Source organism: Colobus angolensis, unplaced genomic scaffold (assembly GCF_000951035.1).
Source record: "Colobus angolensis palliatus isolate OR3802 unplaced genomic scaffold, Cang.pa_1.0 Scaffold121, whole genome shotgun sequence".
Taxonomy (NCBI): domain Eukaryota; kingdom Metazoa; phylum Chordata; class Mammalia; order Primates; family Cercopithecidae; genus Colobus; species Colobus angolensis.
Genome location: NW_012113253.1, coordinates 5,680,950 through 5,698,295, shown reverse-complemented (window position 1 = coordinate 5,698,295; position 17,346 = coordinate 5,680,950). Strand labels below are relative to the sequence as shown.

Sequence of the window (17,346 nt, the reverse complement as noted above, 5' to 3'; positions counted from 1 at the left end):
TCAAGTGATCCGCCCCCATCTGCCTCCCAAAGTACTGGGATTACAGGCGTTAGCCACCACGCACAGCCTACATTAACCTTTTCATCTGATCTCTAAACTTCTGATCTCTATCAATTGCTCTCTAAACACCCACCAGCCACTGCTAATCTTTTTTAAAAAAGCAAAAGCATGTCATTCAATGGCTTATAATCCTCCTCCTCCTCCTCACTTTCAGGCTAAAGTTTAGGTAACGTTAGGTGACCACACAAACACCCTAGTGCCTCTGTCCAGCCTTTTCAGTTGCAACTCACTGACCCACAGGATCCCTACCAGAATTCTGGTCATATCAAAACAAAGTACTTTCTCCCAACTAAGATTCACAAAGGTTGCTCTTGGTGCCTGGGATAATACCTCCCAACTCCATCCCTGTGTCTAGGGGACGCCTATCTGATCTGTACAGGTATCGTTTCTTAAAGGAAGTCTTTGGTACAGTCACAGTATGATTCATATCTCTCCCCTTTATGCTCCTACAACATTGTGCACACCTTGCTCAAACACTTAAATTACATATAATCACTGATGTACTTGTCTATGTTGTCTTAATAGACTATTAGCTCTTTCAGGGAAGAAAGGGGCAATGAATCATCTATTTGATTGTTGCAAGATCTATTCAAGACTGTTTAGTAGTGTTTTCTGAATAAAAATGCCCAGTAGTTTCAAAACTAGAATTACCTCTACAGCCATGATGATAATAGCAGCTTTCTTTTTGATTGTTGAATTGGCAGGAAGATTTATTAAAGAATGCACACCCATTCCAAGACTACTAATAGGTGGAAGATCCAGCCAATCGGGATCCCTTATTCCTCCCATGCAATCTTTGGCCATTGGATAGATAGTACCATTTCCATCTCGAAGAATAATGGGAGATTCCTACAATAATGGGAAAACGGTAAAGTTTGACTCGTAATCAAAAGATGTATCTGATTTTTACGACAGACATATTTGTTTCCAAATTAGATTTTAGCAATAACAATAAGAAACCTAGTATTCAAATGTGTTAAATATTCTAAATTTTTGAATAATTTATTAACAAGCTAACCAGAGCCAGATCCCCTAACTTCGCAAAAATGCCATTGTTGTCCTATCACTTTTCAAAAGCAAAAATGAGCCTCTACCTGTCCAGCAGTGAAAATGGCTACATTCCTCTCATTCTGACCAAGGAAAGCAATGCTGCTTGTAGGAAAATTATTTTCCTGCTCTGCTTTTCCTGTAGCAAGATCAAAGATACAGTATCGTACCCAATTTCCAGTCTTCAGAACAGCATGAACACCTTCAGAAGCACATATATGAGAAGAAAAATTGTTATACATCTTATCTCTAATAAACATCTACAATATTTTAACTTCTCTGGCCACACTTGTAAGTCAATTCAAACAGATACATGCCATTCCATAATGTTACAGACAGGCAACAAAAAAATGCCAATGCCCTGAATTACTTTATCATATTCCCATTTCCTGAACAAGTATTAATGGAATATAGAATATGCCAGCTGAAAAAGTTACAAAATCTACCTTTGGAATCTACATTCACTGCTAATATTTCTGTTTTTTCAGGTATACAAAGCTTCTTAGGAGTCCTTTGGAAACAGTCGGGAACCTTCGGTGTTCCACCAGTTTTGACAACCTGCATGACACAAAAGGAATTTTGCTTTCAAACTCCATAATAAACTCAAGGAGTCAGTTCCAATATTCACTTGCTGAATGACTTCTTTACACTTACCTGCAATTCATCAATTCTAAGTAACCTACAATCCTGCAGGAGAGAAGAAGGGTCAGCATCTGGACCAGAACTGCTCTGACAGTTTGTATTACTGGAAGTTCCTGGAAATTTTACAGCAACATAGGCACCATCCACTTTTAGCACCTGGAAGTATAGGCAAATTCAATGAACATTAAAATAAAATCAACATACAAATTCTATTCACTGAACTAATTTAACGTTAAAGGAATCCAATTCTTTGTATGTTTCTTCAATGATCACCAAGTTATAAAATTAACCTAGACAGACTCACCAAAGTTTTTCTATTGACATCTATATTCAAGGCTCATTTGCTAGAGAAAACTGACCCACATAGCCACTGATTACAGTCTACGAATGTTTTCAGCAATCAACTGAAAAACTTAAGTATATAGCCCATAGGATCCTCCCATCTCCCCTCTTAATTACATTGAAGCAGCCTTCTGTCTGACAGAACTTTCTTGAAAATGGCAACATTCTACACTGGCAGTGTCCAATGTGGCAGCCATTAGCCATAAGTGGCTACTGAGCCCTTGAAATGAAGCTAATGTGACTAAGGTGCTGACTTTTTTAAGTTATTTGATTTTAACAAATTTAAACAGCCACATATACAGCTAGTGGCTACAATACGGTCAACACAGGGATAGGGTCAGCAACACACAGGAAGACAAGCACAGAACTTAAAACCAGGACAAATTTGGGTCCCACTTCTGCTACTTGATGCTTTTTATTTTAAGCCAGTATCTTATTCTTAGAAGAAAACACCCACCCATAAACTACAGGTCTATTTTGAGAATCAAATGAAACGGTATATGAGAAAGACCTTTGTAAGCTGCAGAACCTGGTATATCTGCTCTTTCCTTTAAGTATAAGTGAAAGACTATCACATTTCAGAAACTACTGAGTAATCATGAAAACCTTTACTTTACAGACATTCTACAACTGCAAGTGCATTTTAAATATGCATCAGTAGAAGAGTGAAATTAGTGGCATTCAAACTGATGATTTCTTAGAAGATAAAACTTTCTTCAGGGAGAAGAGAAAAAGTGGAAGGTGACTTGTAATAAGATTTTTCAGTTCTATGTAAGAATTTTAAAAGTCATGAAAGATGATCTCAATTAGAACTGTCTAACAGATCCAAAGAATGGGCTATACCAAAAAGTAATGCATCTCTGTGCAACTTCCCTACAAATCTAAAATTATTCCCAAATAATAGTTTTCTTTTAAAAGCAACATATCATCACAAATGCTCAAGGAGAGGCAAAATCTCTTCATCTGTCAGGGACTGAGAAGACAGATCTGCATCAGATTCAGGGTGCAACTGAAGATACCACTGAAGCTAATCAATCAAACAGCCCTGAAGAAAGGACTCAAATATGAACCACAAATCCCTGGATAACCAAGATCATTATAGTTCTGTTAGTAATTAATTCTTAGATATTTTGAACAAACCTTGCCAACAGGAACATTCTTGACATCTTCCACAAAAACCACTTCCCGAAGAGACCACTGCTCTTCATTCACCTTTTCTTCTTCTTTTGGTGCAGGGGTTGACCGTCGTCGTTCTTAGACAACAACAAAATGGTAAGTACCAAAAAGAAAATGTAAAAGAGACTTTATAGATTTCATCTAAATTTATAAGAAAGACTATCTTTAAAGGGATACTAAGTGAAGGTTCTCAAAAATTTCCTAAGCTACTGCTTCATGAATTGGAGTTTTCTAATCAATTTGTACTTCAAATAAATTCACAGTGAAGAACAATAACCATTAATGTTTAATTGTATTAACACCAGTATAAACAACTGCAAAGAAATACGATAAAATGTATTTTGTACTCCCAAAATTAGGGTTATCTAACCAAAGTTTAAAAAGGAAGATCTGCCGGATAATTTTAAGAAAATTATCACATAACTACTAAAGTCTAACTTTTAATTTCCTAAATTGCAAAGCAATTACATCATAAAATTTATTTTAAGGAACTTTTGAAAAAATTCTATCCATGGTGTGATAGTAAGTCTAGGTTTATAAATTCTACAAATTTTGAGCAAAAGTTGTGACCAAGACATAACCAATTTACAATAATAAGAGTCTCAACAAAAGTGAGCAGACAGACTAGCTAGTGGCAATTATTTCCTTCTACTACTATAATGAATTTCACGTATCTTTTTAAAACTCTAATTCTGAAAAACAACAGAAATAGTCAACACTGTAAATACCATCTTTCTATTCAAAGAAAGTTACGCAAAAAAAAAATCAAAGTAATAGAGATACAAATTATGTAAAAAGATGTAACAAATGATATGAGTTGCCTTAAATCAGAAACAAACTAAACACAGCTGTCTGCATGAGACCAATTTTGACCAATGTGTACAACAAATAAAACTTACTATATGGCATTGATGCACTGCTGGCAATTGAGGACGCATCACTACAGGTGGATGCTGGAGATGGTGGAGGACCCATTTCTGTTTTCACTGGCTCCTGCTTACTTTCAGGCCTGAGATAAGAAATAAGATTCTCCTTATAATTAGATAAATGAAATAATGGAAACTAGTATTTTTTAAAAACACAAGTATTTTCTTAAAAGAGAATGAATATTAAAAATATTTTTATTGAATTGTGTATTTATATTAATTTTTTATTGCATATTTTTAAGACTCAAGAATAAAAGGTACACAATGCATACTTTCAAATAGTGGTTTAATATGGGAAGGAAAAATATAAAAGCTACCAATAACTTGAGACAATGATTCAGATAAGCTTTACCTAAAAATAACAAAATTTACACTTAATTTATCAACACAGCTTTATCAAAGCCTCCTGAGCACATAAGTTTCACACTGCAACACTACTAAGATTTGGATATGGTAATTTAACCGAAAAAAAAAAAATGGTAAAGGTAAGTAAGTAAAAAGCCCATTAGACCACTAATTTCTTAAGAGTTCAAAGAAGAAACTCTAGTCACAATGGTTTATAAAAATTTATTCTTAAATGATCTGGTGACAGGATTAAAAAACTAGCCTTCTTTGAGTTATTTAATACTCTGTTTAAGAAAATAACTACAGCAACTAAACGACATTCTACAGATGGTACAAACATAAATATTTTTATTCATTAAAGGGTAGAAATCAGTTTCTAATCAGAAAAGCCACTGATTACTCACAAATTTGTTATTTATATACCTATTATAATCTAGACCATCATCTTAACCCTCTTGTCTCCTATTACTCCCATCAGAAATTTCACCTGAGTTTAGAAACAATCCAAAAGAAAGCCGGTATTATTTTCACTGGGATCTTAACAAGAGTGATCTGGATAAGCACACAGCGAATACTCCTGGCTGCTCCACAAATGCTGCGATGGTGGGGAGAAGCCAATACTGACTAATCACTAGCATACCTTTAAAGTGAATGCATTTATCACTAGCATACCTTTAAAGTTAATGCATTTCGATGACTGGCAAACAAGGGTACTACTGACATGAAAAAGACTATGTTCTTAACATTTAATTTCACTTAGTTCTTTTGCTAATATTTGAAATGGCTGACTTAAAGGAAGATCTTGAAAAACTTCATAAACTACAGGCTTTAAATAGCATATTCTATTCTAATCTTGTTTATATTTGTACACATCAAAATTATTTCAAATATTCTTTACAAAGTTCATAAGACAATGAAAATGTTTTGTTACTTTTATTTTTAGTACAAAATTCAACGTAATTAGAAGAAAAGTTTAAAAATCTTTTTTAAATGCTGGGCGCGGTGGCTCAAGCCTGTAATCCCAGCACTTTGGGAGGCCGAGACAGGTGGATCACGAGGTCAGGAGATCGAGACCATCCTGGCTAACATGGTGAAACCCCGTCTCTACTAAAAAATACAAAAAAATAGCCAGGCGACGTGGCGGGCGCCTGTAGTCCCAGCTGCTTGGGAGGCTGAGGCAGGAGAATGGCGTAAACCCAGGAGGCGGAGCTTGCAGTGAGCTGAGACCCGGCCACTGCACTCCAGCCTGGGCGGCAGAGCCAGACTCTGTCTCAAAAAAAACTTTTTTAAAAAACCAAGACAGAGAAAGAACACTAAAACTAAAAGCAAAATCTTAATTAGGTATAAAGTGCAATAGCGTTGGTTTGTTAAAAATTACATTTAACTTAACAGTAATCACTGTTTCTACATTTAAGTATGCACTTTTGACACTGAGAGGAATGACAGCAGTAAAGTCAGTAAATTTATAATCATAACATCTGAGTATAAATGGAAAGTAAACTAAAAAAGTTTGGAACCTTAAAAAGCTGTAGGTACAGTAAAATCCCTACCATTTTTCAATGACTGAATACATTTAGAAAAAAAGAAAATACACTGATGTTTTAAATGTTATTTCTAGAATGTGATTATCACTACTCTCCCACATAACTATACTGGTCACCTATATTTTATAAGATTAAGAAAAAATGTTATTTAACAATTTTACTAAAGTTTTAAAGTTCACATACCAAACAACCAAATTACAGTACAAATGATTATTTTTAAAGATGAGTAGATGTTCTAAAAGCACAGGTGTTAAGATCTCTGTACCACTCTCCAAACAACAAGCCAGCCCCAGAAATGTGGGGCTATACAAAATTCAGTGGTGTTTCTATTCACAAATCCCTTCAACTCAAAAAACGTTTACAAATTCTTTACAGATATTTCCCTCTCGAGTACATTAACCTGTAAAAAAACCCTTTCAATAATCAAGATGTAGGGCAGGAAGTTAGGTAGAAATTAAGATGATTACACAAGGAGAGAGGAGAATGTCGGCTTAATAGTAAGGCTTAAACATATTATTACTGCCACAAAACACCTGCAAAGGATATCTCTAATAGCAAAACAAGGGCATCAAAAGAACACTACAATGTCATCTGGATATTAAAATCAACTGTTTTAATATACAAATATTAGCCAAGTTACAAAGAGTAAAATTTAGTAATTCATTTTCGAATTTCCTGGGAACCTTAACAAGACCCTATCATGTTAGGAGTTTACAACTTCACTATATACCTCTAAGTCTTCCTGGATTATTCCCATTCATATGCAGAGCAAACAAGGAACTGGTGTAAAAGCAAGATTAGTTAAGGTATAGTACTTACTTAGCTTCAGTAGTTTTGCTAGCTTTTTCCATGTTTTTCAAGCTTTCAGGAGATCTAAGTTGAAATCTACAGCTGTCATTCATATTCCAAACTGACTCCATTAAGACACCAACTTTAGGAATCCCAGCACTAATTGAAAATGCAACTGCTCCGGCATGATAAAGAGGGTTATTTCTCAAGCATACCTAGCAAACAAAAGAAAACCATCATCAAGATGACATAACTTTAAATATATATATACATATAAAATATTTATTTCAAATGGATGAAATACAATACATAAAAGTATTGGGCTTCCTAGTTTCCCAATATAATCTAACCCAATCAATAAGGCTGAAAAAGCATGACCTTAAAGGTCTTCATTAAGAAAATTTGTTTCTAGGCCAGGCATGGTGGTGGCTCACGCCTGTAATTCCACCACTTTGGGAGGCTGAGGCAGGTGGATCATGAGGTCAGGAGTTCAAGACCAGCCTGGCCAAGATGGTGAAACCCCATCTCTATTAAAAATACAAAAATTAGCTGGGCATGGTGGCACGTGTCTGTAATCCCAGCTATTTGGGAGGCTAAGGCAGAGAACTGCTTAAACCCGGAGGCGGAGGTTGCAGTGAGCCCAGATCACGCCACTGCACTTCAGCCTGGGCGACAGAATGAGACTCCATCTCAGAAAAAAAAAAAAAGAAGAAGAAAAAGAAAAGAAAATTTGTTTCTAATATTAAGGAACAGGAATAACTTCAACAATTTTGCTAAAAATTTAGCATTAACTTTAAATTTTCATGCAGCAGATATCCCAACCATTCTGCTACAAACAAACAAACAGAGCAGAAACAGCAGAGAAGAAACTAAAAGGTATTATCACTTAAAAAGTAAAATGTGAATAAAACAATTACACTTGTCTGTTTCCTACAGTTTGAAATAACTTTTTCCCTTAATTCATGATAGGCTCTATAACTTCATCTCTATAGATAGATGTGTCTTTCTTCCAGAAGACTATTGTTTCTTGCTAGCCAGAAGGTTCCATGAATAATTTTTCTTTTAAATTAAAAAAAAATATGTAGACATTAGTGTCAGAAGTTTAACTGAGTTCAGGAGTAAATAACCTACAGAGGAAAAAAAAAAAACTCTCACTGTCAGGGACTAACCTCAGGTCATACTCTGAAAACCAATGGCCTTCAAGACAGCACTGTTAAACACACCAACAATATCTCCATCTTGGATAGGAACATTTTTTCTGGAGATATCTTTTGATTTCTCCAATATCCCAATCTTACTATGTGATAGATGACCAGAGGTATATACGAAGATCATGATTTTTTGTGGCTTACAATTAAATGTAACGAACAAAAGAAGATGGTGGTACATTTGAAAAGTGCAGGAACTGGAAACATTGGCTTAGAGGTACAGTTCTACCAAAGAATAGCTGCGTATCATTAACTCTAACTCCGTGGCATAAAATGAATAGTTTTTAAGATGACCTATAAATACAGATGCTGCTGAATACTCTAAGTGACCAACAGTTATTTTTGATGTTAAGGCATGAATATTTTCCTTGTTCTGCAGCTGCAACTGCCCTCAGCCTCCAGTATTCTACAGGTTTAAAATACAACTTTAGTTCTATACCAAGGTATTTTAATATGTTATCTTTCAGCAATTTAGTGTCAAGCTTTTTTACTGATAGCTTTTCTCCAGTGCATCTTTATTTTTTCTGCTCTCCCTGCCTACAGTAATGCCATCCTACCTGCTGATATGGCAGCTGCTGCAACATCCTGCTAATACATGAGTGCAATTAAAGAATGTCCAGGACATCTGAAATCAGTATTTAAATTAAAAAGGCAAAGGGGGGATCCTACAAAGGAGGAAAAGAGGGGCAAAGAGAGGGGGTAGGAGCAGGGGGAAAAAGAGAGAGTATACCCTGTCCAAAGAAACTAATATAAATAATGAAGGCCAATCAATAATGTTCAAAATAGTGGGTAATCGCTGAAAATTTTCTGGTTAGAAGACCAATAGGCAGAAGAAAACCATGAGTAAGACCAAGAAAAAAGGTGTCATGAAGAAAGAGAATAGGTACATTTTACTACCTTTGTACTGAGAAAAAAAACCCTGCATTTAAAGTGCTAGATGAAGAAATTAACACATTCTATAATTAAAAACCACCATTTTGTCTTAAGTTTTAAGGATTAAGTTTTTAAACACTCATAACAGCATTTGCTGTAATGAATATAAGCATTAAGTTTTACCCAGAAGATAAACCTCAACCAGAATGTAATAAATCAGACGTTCTCAGACTCATTTGATCTCAAGACCTTTTTTCACTGTTAAGTATTACTGCATATCCCAAAAACCTTAGGTTTATATGGGTCATATCTAGTTTTAATAATCAGTAAACTAAAACTGAGTAAATCAAACATATTAGTAATTGAAATTGAGAAAAATTTAAATATTTTACAGTAATAAAACCCCACGTTCATATAAACAATTTTTATGGAAAATAGATTTGCAAAAAAACAGCGGCGAGACAAGTAACACTGTTTATATTTTAGCAAATCTCTTAATGTCAGACAGCTGTATTCTCATGTCTGCTTCTGCATTCAATCTGGTGATACCTTCTTCTGACAAAGCTAATTCAGCTAATAGGAAGCTAATTCAGCTTGACACAAATATGTAATAAAAAAAGGAAGGAAATTTTCAGACTCTGAAAGGGTTGAGGAGAAGGCAGGAGTCTCTGGACCACACTTAGAGAACCACTGAGATATTAAGAATATCAGCTTCCAGAAAATAGTACCTGTAGAAGCCTAAAACCATCTCATTCAGGGTCAAAAACCAGAAAGTGGTAGAAATGGGGATTTGACAAAGCCCCCAGCCTCATGCTGACAACATCCCCATAGAGCAGTATCTTTCAAACTGTTTAGTCATAAGAATCACCCGGGATGTTTGTTAAACACAATGATGCCTGGCCCTAACACCAAACAAACTTAAACATTTCAGGTAAGAGGTTCCAGATTCTGCATTTTAAAAGTAGCAAGTGATTCTTAAAACCAGGGAACCTTGTCCCATAGGGAAACCTACTGATACTGGACCAAAATCTATACAGTATTACTCTACTGAATGAAGGAAGAATGATGTGACACATACATGTTACTGGAAACTGATTCTTCAAATGATGCTTACCTGTAAAATTGCTTACAAGGGAAGAAAGTGATTCTGAAGAGAAATAGGTCCCCTAAGACAGGAAGACAGGCTTAATTCATCACTTACCTGGGTACCAACAGTGATGTTCGGCATTGAAGAAATACCAGCACTGGATTTAGGCTTTTTATTTTTCGCTCTAGCTTTCTCTAACATTTTCTTCCTTTGACTAAAAGGAACTACACCCCTGAAAACAAAAAACACAAACTGGTCAAATAAGCAGTAAAACAGCCCACTAAATAAATTTGAAATTACACATATTATCAGTTAAGCATTTCTGGCATTTCTCCAGTAATTTCGCCTCAGAAAACTATTAACGTGTATAATTTCATCTTAATTCTAATTTGTGCATAAGATTAATATCTGGATCTACTTTTATTAAACCTTTATAATTAAATTCTATGGGAAATTCATCAATTGATTTCCCTTTTTTTTTGAGACAAGGCCTTGCTCTGCTGCCCAGGCTAGAGTGCAGGTGGCTGATTTCCGCTCACTGCACTCTCTACCTCCTGGGCTCAAGAGATCCTCCTGCCTCAGCCTCCCAAGTAGCTGAGACTACAGGCACCCACCACCACACCCAGTTACTTTTTGTATTTTTTGTAGAGACTAGGTCTCACAGTATTGCCCAGGCTGGTTTTGAACTCCCAGGCTCAAGCAATCCTCCGGCCTTGGCCTCCCAAAGTGCTAGGATTACACGTGTAAGCCACTGTACCTGGCCCTAATTGATACATGTTCTTCCAAATAATTATACTTCATTAGGAAACTCCCCTGTATATTGTTTCCAAAATGCAAATTTGCTGTTAACTCCTTAAAATACAACACAGAAAAAATGTAAGGTCACCTTCTAACAGTAAAGCTATAATTAAATAAGGTAGAGAATATTCATACAATGAAATTAAAAAAAATTCTATAACCTATACTTTCAATTATGTAAAAGCAAAGTACACGTTTATGTAGAGGAAAAAAAGATTTAAAATAACCCCAAATGTTAATTGTAGTTATCTCTGGTGGTAGGATTCTAAACGATTTATGTTTCTACTTTATACATTATAAAACTTATTAATTATATTCACTAAGTATGTACTACTTTTATAAATGTAACTGTTAAAGTTTTTTAAAATATTACTTTGTTCCAAAGTGAAATTTCCCTTCCATAAGGTATTATCTTTTAATTGACCTTCTCATGTTGGTATTCCACTACTCAAAGCATCTCTCTATACATATACAAGCATTCGCTGATAAATTCCTCCTCCCTATAGACTCACCACCAATATAAATTGTTCTCCAGCTGAGCGCAGGTGTAAAGGGCACAGCAATGTAAAGAAACTATCCGCTCTCCTTGAAGTTCAGAGTAAGTCTGAGCAGTGTGCTCTAATTTAGAAGCCACAGAACTTAAAGTTTCATCCACCCATGTAGCAACCTAAAGAATAAAATATTAGAACTTTAAATAAAATCAAGCCATCTTTTCAAAAGAATTGTGGTAAAAACTAGGGCAAGGCATATATACTTTAAAGACTGGAGTTCTAAAATGTTTTGCGTTAAATGCTATAAAAATAAGTAATTCAGAGAGGTTCTTAGTAAGACTAGAAACTAAAATACCTTCTTCACACAAATCAAAATAGCAGTTATTGAAATGAATGTCTAAGGCCATCTTTAAGGTCAGAAGTAAACATTTGCTCTACCAATTTGTAAAAGAATTTAGTGACTTTAGGCCAGGTGTCATGTCTGTAATTCCAGCACTTTGGGAGGCCAACGAGGGAGGATCACTTGGGGCCAGGAGTTCGAGACTAGCCTGAGCAACACAGTGAGACTCTGCCTCTACAAAAAAATTTTAAAAATCAGTAGGGCACAGTGGTGTGTGCCTACAGTATTAGCTACTCGGAAGGCTTGAGTTCAAGGCTGCAGTGAGCTACGACCATTGCACTTCAGCCTGGAAAACAAAGCAAGACCCCAATTCAAAAAAACAAAAACAAAACAAAACAATTCAGTGACTTTAAAGCTAAACCGATAATTTGAGGCATAATATCCATACTTTCTCATTTGGTATTTCCTAGCTTCTCAACATCTTTTCTTAGCAATTTTCTTGGAATATTTTTGCCTTTCCTTAAACCAGAAAGCTTTTTCTAATGTGAGACGGAGTCTTGCACTGCCGCCTGGGCTGGAGTGCAGTGGTACGATCTCAGCTCACTGCAGCCTCCACCTCCCAGGTTCAAGCAGTTCTCCTGTCTCAGCCTCCTGAGGAGCTGGGATTACAGGCACCCGCCACCACATCCAGTTAATTTTTTATATTTTTAGTACAGATGGGGTTTCACTATGTTGGCCAGACTGGCCTTGAATGCCTGACCTCATGATCTACCCACCTCGGCGTTTCTAATTTTAAAGTTACAGTATAAACTAGCCAACAAAAATATACATTAGATTACTAAGGCTTGAGACACTTTGTATTTATGTTAACATAGAAAGATCGAAAATGAAAAGATGGAAAAGGAGCAAAAAAAGAAAAAAAGAAAACAATAATTAAAGCATGAAATGTTTATCAATGCAAAGTGTTTCATACCTTGTTATTTTCTGTAGCTACAGTTGCTCTTATGCTATTTGCAGACAGGAGGACTATCTTTTCATTGGTTAACCCCAAAAATGTTGCTCGTGGATGATGTAATGAAGGATTCTTTGAAAGCATAAAAAAAAATTACTATTTTATATGTTGATATGTAGAGCTATTCAATGCAAGATTTCATAAAATAAAATACCTGGGCATTTCTGTAAGGCTCAGATTCACTCCATTTCCACTGATAAAGTTCTCCTTTACTGCTGACAGCCAGAAGTTCAGAATATAGAGCCCCAATACAGATGAATTTTGTTCCATCCTATAAAGTAAAATACAATACTATAAATATAAAAATTGCCAAATCTTTGATTTGAACACTGTCACTTTAATCACTTCATCAGATCTAGATTAATTACAAAAACACATAAACCACAACTATATCAAGTCTTTAGCACAGCCTACAAGGTATCCAATTAAGGTGGCCCTGGCTCCCTCCATTAACTCACCTCCATTCACACTGGCCTTCTTCCTATTCTTGGACCATGTCCACTATGACCCTACCCTCAGACCACTGTCCTTGCTGTTCCCTCTGTCTGTGTTACTCTTTCTCAGGTGACACTCCCTCAAGAGACTGTCTCTGATGACGCTATGTACAGAACCACCACTCTCACATTCAGTTCCTTATACTGCTTTCTTTTTAATCCACAGCACTTCACAACTTGACACATCTGTTTATACACTATCTCACTCAAGTATAAGCTTTGTCTTATTCACCACTGTAACTTAAGAACTTAAGTGTACAAGTAGGTGCTCAATCAATGTGCTGAATTAGTGAAGGGAAAAAAAGAAAAACAGAATAAGGAGCTGAAGCAGAGAAAAACGATGTCAAATCAAAAGATTCTTTCCCTGTAAGCTCTTTCAGGCTATGGAAACAAGTGCCTATATTTAAGGTAATAATTTGTTCACTTTTATGTTGACATACATGCAGTCAGTTGAAATGCAATTAAATTATAAAAAGCTTGGCTAATAAATGTAAATAAATAATAATTTTCTTTAACATAAAACCAATGATCAGAGCCACAAAGCTACCTAGAAATCTCACAGCAAAATTTGCCAATAACAGATTTTAGTTTGCAAAAATGCTATTGGTCTATACACAGTACTTTTCCACTTTCTTTGGGATTCTGACCTCAGGGTATGACAAACAATCAGTGTCTTTCTGGTTTTCTGCCAAAATTCAACTTCATTTGATCAGATGGTAACATTATAGTGCTCAGCTAAAACTTGTAAAGTCTACAAGATTTATTAATATAACACAACAACAACAGGTTATGCCTGAGTGTTACACAGAAATAATACTAATTTTAATCTTCTATTTTACCTGTACCAGTTAACCCTATTTTCAAGTCACTTTTATTGGGGGATGTAAAAGAGACCAAATTTGGAATTCTCCAAGTTAGCAATTCTTCCCTTATCTTTAGCATGGGTATCTACAAACCATTACTGACTTTCTCCATAGAAGCTGCATCAAATTTTACCTTTCTACTTCATATTCTCTTCTCAATACTATGGTTAAGAATTAACTATAATAGAATCAGACTAAGTGAGTCCCAAACCTAGATCCAACACTTATTAAGTATGTGACTTCGGGTAAACTATACAATTTCTCTGAAACTATTTCTTCATTTCTAAAATGGGTATTAAGGTAATGCAAATCATGGTAAGGGAGAGGGGACTGCAGGGTAAAAACCAAATGGAGTAACATATATAGTTGACCCTTGAACAATACGGGTTTGAACTGTTAGGGTCTGCTTATAGTTCTCTTCATCCTCTGCCATCCTTGAGACAGCAAAAACAACTTCTCTTCTAACTCTTCCTTCCCCTCCTCAGCCTATTCAACGTGAAGATAATGAGAATAATAGACCTTAACGGTAATCCACTTCCACTTAATGAATATTAAATATAAGCTCTTTTCCTTAGGATTTTCTTAATAACGTTTTCTTCTCTAACTTACTTTATTGTATAAATACAGTGTATACTACATATAACATACAAAATATGTGTTAATCAACTTTATGTTGTTGCTAAGGCTCCCAGTCAACAGGAGGCTATAATAAGTTTTGGGGGAGTTAAAAGTTACATGGATTTTCAACTGCATGACGAGTGGGTGCTTCTAACCCCTTCATAGTTCAAGGGTCAGCTGGATAAAGTACCCAGCACAGAGCCCAGTGCAAAAAGCACTCAATCAAATTCGACTATGACTAATCTCCTCCCCTGACTTCATCTCTGACTCACCCAAAAAATGATAGCTCTCAGGCACAGGCTTCCTCAATATTCCTAGCTCTAGATTTGCTTAATGAAAGCACCATTCTCACCTCCTCCCTTCTCCCCATCTCAGAGAAAGAAGGGTTTTCCTCCCCTATTTAAAGATAACCCACAGACGCACTGTATGCAACTCCTTCTCATATCCCCCAACAACCATCCAAACAAATCTCTCCTTCAGTCCTAACATGGTAAAGTGAATTACTGCCTGGGCATGTTTCACCTTACCAGTTTTCAGTGACGGCTACAACATTTTTTCCAACTGCCAAATCAATGCCCAATGTATTTCATCAATCCATCTTCTCTTTAAACTCTTCAAATGATTTGCCTCAGTTCATTATGTTATGGAACCCATCCTTCTCTCCTTACTTCACAGGTCACCATTCTCTACTGGTCTTCCATCTACCCTCCATCTCCCTGGCACTACCATGCACTACTATGCATGGTCTTCCCTCCATCTCCCTGGCACTACCATGCACTCCCTGCCACTGATTCTGTCTTTGTCCCTGTATTCAAATTGTGCTTCACCTTCAGCCTCAGTGACTGCATCCACTAGAGCATCATACTTTTAAATGCGTAAATCTCTTATCTCCAGGCTTACCTACAGCTGTCTTAAAAAGCACAATGACATCTCTAAAATGAATCTGCCATCTCCTGCAAAGCTGTGCCTTCCCAGTAGTCCTTATCTCTATGAATGACATCACCACCCACCTGGTAATGGGAGACATGACAATCGAATTGACTAATGAGAGAAAAGAAGAGATGAGGGGTGCTCCCAGGTTCCCATGTCTACGATGCTCTCAGATTCTTTTTTTTTTTTTTGAGACGGAATCTTGCTCCGTCGCCCAGGCTGGAGTGCAGTGGCGCGATCTGGGCTCACTGCAAGCTCCGCCTCCCGGGTTCCTGCCATTCTCCTGCCTCAGCCTCCCCAGTAGCTGGGACTACAGGCGCCCGCCACCACACCCAGCTAATTTTTTATATTTTCAGTAGAGACGGGGTTTCACCGTGTTAGCCAGGATGGTCTCGATCTCCTGACCTCGTGATCCGCCCGCCTCGGCCTCCCAAAGTATTGGGATTACAGGCCTGAGCCACCATGCCCGGCCAGATTCTTTTCTTTCTCTGTCCCCATATCCCTGCTTTGGTTGAGATCCTCACAATTTCCTTGAACAACTGTAGCATTCTCATAACTAACTTTCGATTTTTCCTGTTTCTTTCTCCCATCATGCCAGTAATGTTCGCCTCCTTAAAACTAATCAAATACAACAAAAGAAAACCCCACCAATCACATCAAGTCACTTCTCTAAGGACTCTACTGACGTCTTAATTGCTGCAAAACAATATCCTAACTCCTTGCTTGGCAAACTGCCTAGTCATCTCACCTCTTCTCCTACTCCCCACCACAAAGCAACAATTCTGAATTTTTCATTGTTCCTCAAACACATCATGACCTTTCGTGACTCTGGGCCCATGCTTAATACGTTTGAAATACCTTTGTGTCTTGGTCAATGCCCACCTCACCTTAAAAATGCTGCTTAAATGCCGTCTCCTCTGCGATGCCTTTGCCAGATCTCTCAGGCGGTATTGGTCATTTCCCATTCTGAACCCCATGACACTTTATTCATACTTTCAGTCTAGTGTTGACCACGCTGTGATCACATTATATTCTAGTTAATGTTTGTGTTCCCCACTGAATTCCTTGTGGAAAGGCCAATATCATACTCACAACTACATTTACCATATGCCAGCTTGGTATATGACACAAAGCAGGAACACACTGACCAACTGTTGAATGAACAAATGAATCTTAACTCCAGCTTCTTTGGGTAAATGCCTTACTAGAGCAGTACAATCCTGAACAAACCATCCCAGTAGCAAGAGCCTGGTGCATGGTGCATGAGGCCTCTCAGAACTGCCTTGCCTTTATCTTTCAGAAATAGGGCAATGTCCCCCAGGGTGATAAGGCCTGGATGAGCCAATTAAACCCCTACAGGCCCTGAAAATCCACTATGGACAAATAAAGATGAATAGCACAACTATGAACCCACAGGAAGAGGACAAAAAAATCACCTACTACGTCTTGCCTGCTTCAGATTTATCCGTATTAAAGAAACTTATTATATGTAGAGAAATACAAAATAATCAAATACATACACAAGGACAGTATTTTAGCTCACTAATTTCATAAGTCATAGAAAATGTTTTTATTAAATATGAATTGCTGCTTCTGAGCAAGCTGACATCTGCTCAATTCAACTAGAGAAAGTGGCTATGCATGTTTCCTTAAAGAGTAGTAGTTTGGGCCGGGCGCGGTGGCTCAAGCCTGTAATCCCAGCACTTTGGGAGGCCGAGACGGGCGGATCACGAGGTCAGGAGATCGAGACCATCCTGGCTA

The 17,346-nt window shown here is 36.8% G+C and overlaps 1 protein-coding gene across 1 annotated transcript in view; it reads right to left on the bottom strand.

Annotated features, from left to right (window-relative positions):
• Positions 1-17,346, bottom strand: part of UBR5 (ubiquitin protein ligase E3 component n-recognin 5) — a 104,622-nt gene that overhangs the window by 57,040 nt on the left and 30,236 nt on the right. Inside the window, exons 9-19 of the mRNA XM_011931405.1 lie at positions 12,835-12,951; positions 12,642-12,752; positions 11,350-11,504; positions 10,154-10,271; positions 6,902-7,086; positions 4,167-4,276; positions 3,232-3,344; positions 1,762-1,905; positions 1,554-1,665; positions 1,155-1,309; positions 712-909 (exon numbers count right to left, since the gene is read on the bottom strand). Of these exons, the coding sequence (XP_011786795.1) occupies positions 712-909; positions 1,155-1,309; positions 1,554-1,665; positions 1,762-1,905; positions 3,232-3,344; positions 4,167-4,276; positions 6,902-7,086; positions 10,154-10,271; positions 11,350-11,504; positions 12,642-12,752; positions 12,835-12,951 (1,518 nt within the window). The remainder of the gene's footprint in view (positions 1-711; positions 910-1,154; positions 1,310-1,553; positions 1,666-1,761; positions 1,906-3,231; positions 3,345-4,166; positions 4,277-6,901; positions 7,087-10,153; positions 10,272-11,349; positions 11,505-12,641; positions 12,753-12,834; positions 12,952-17,346) is intronic.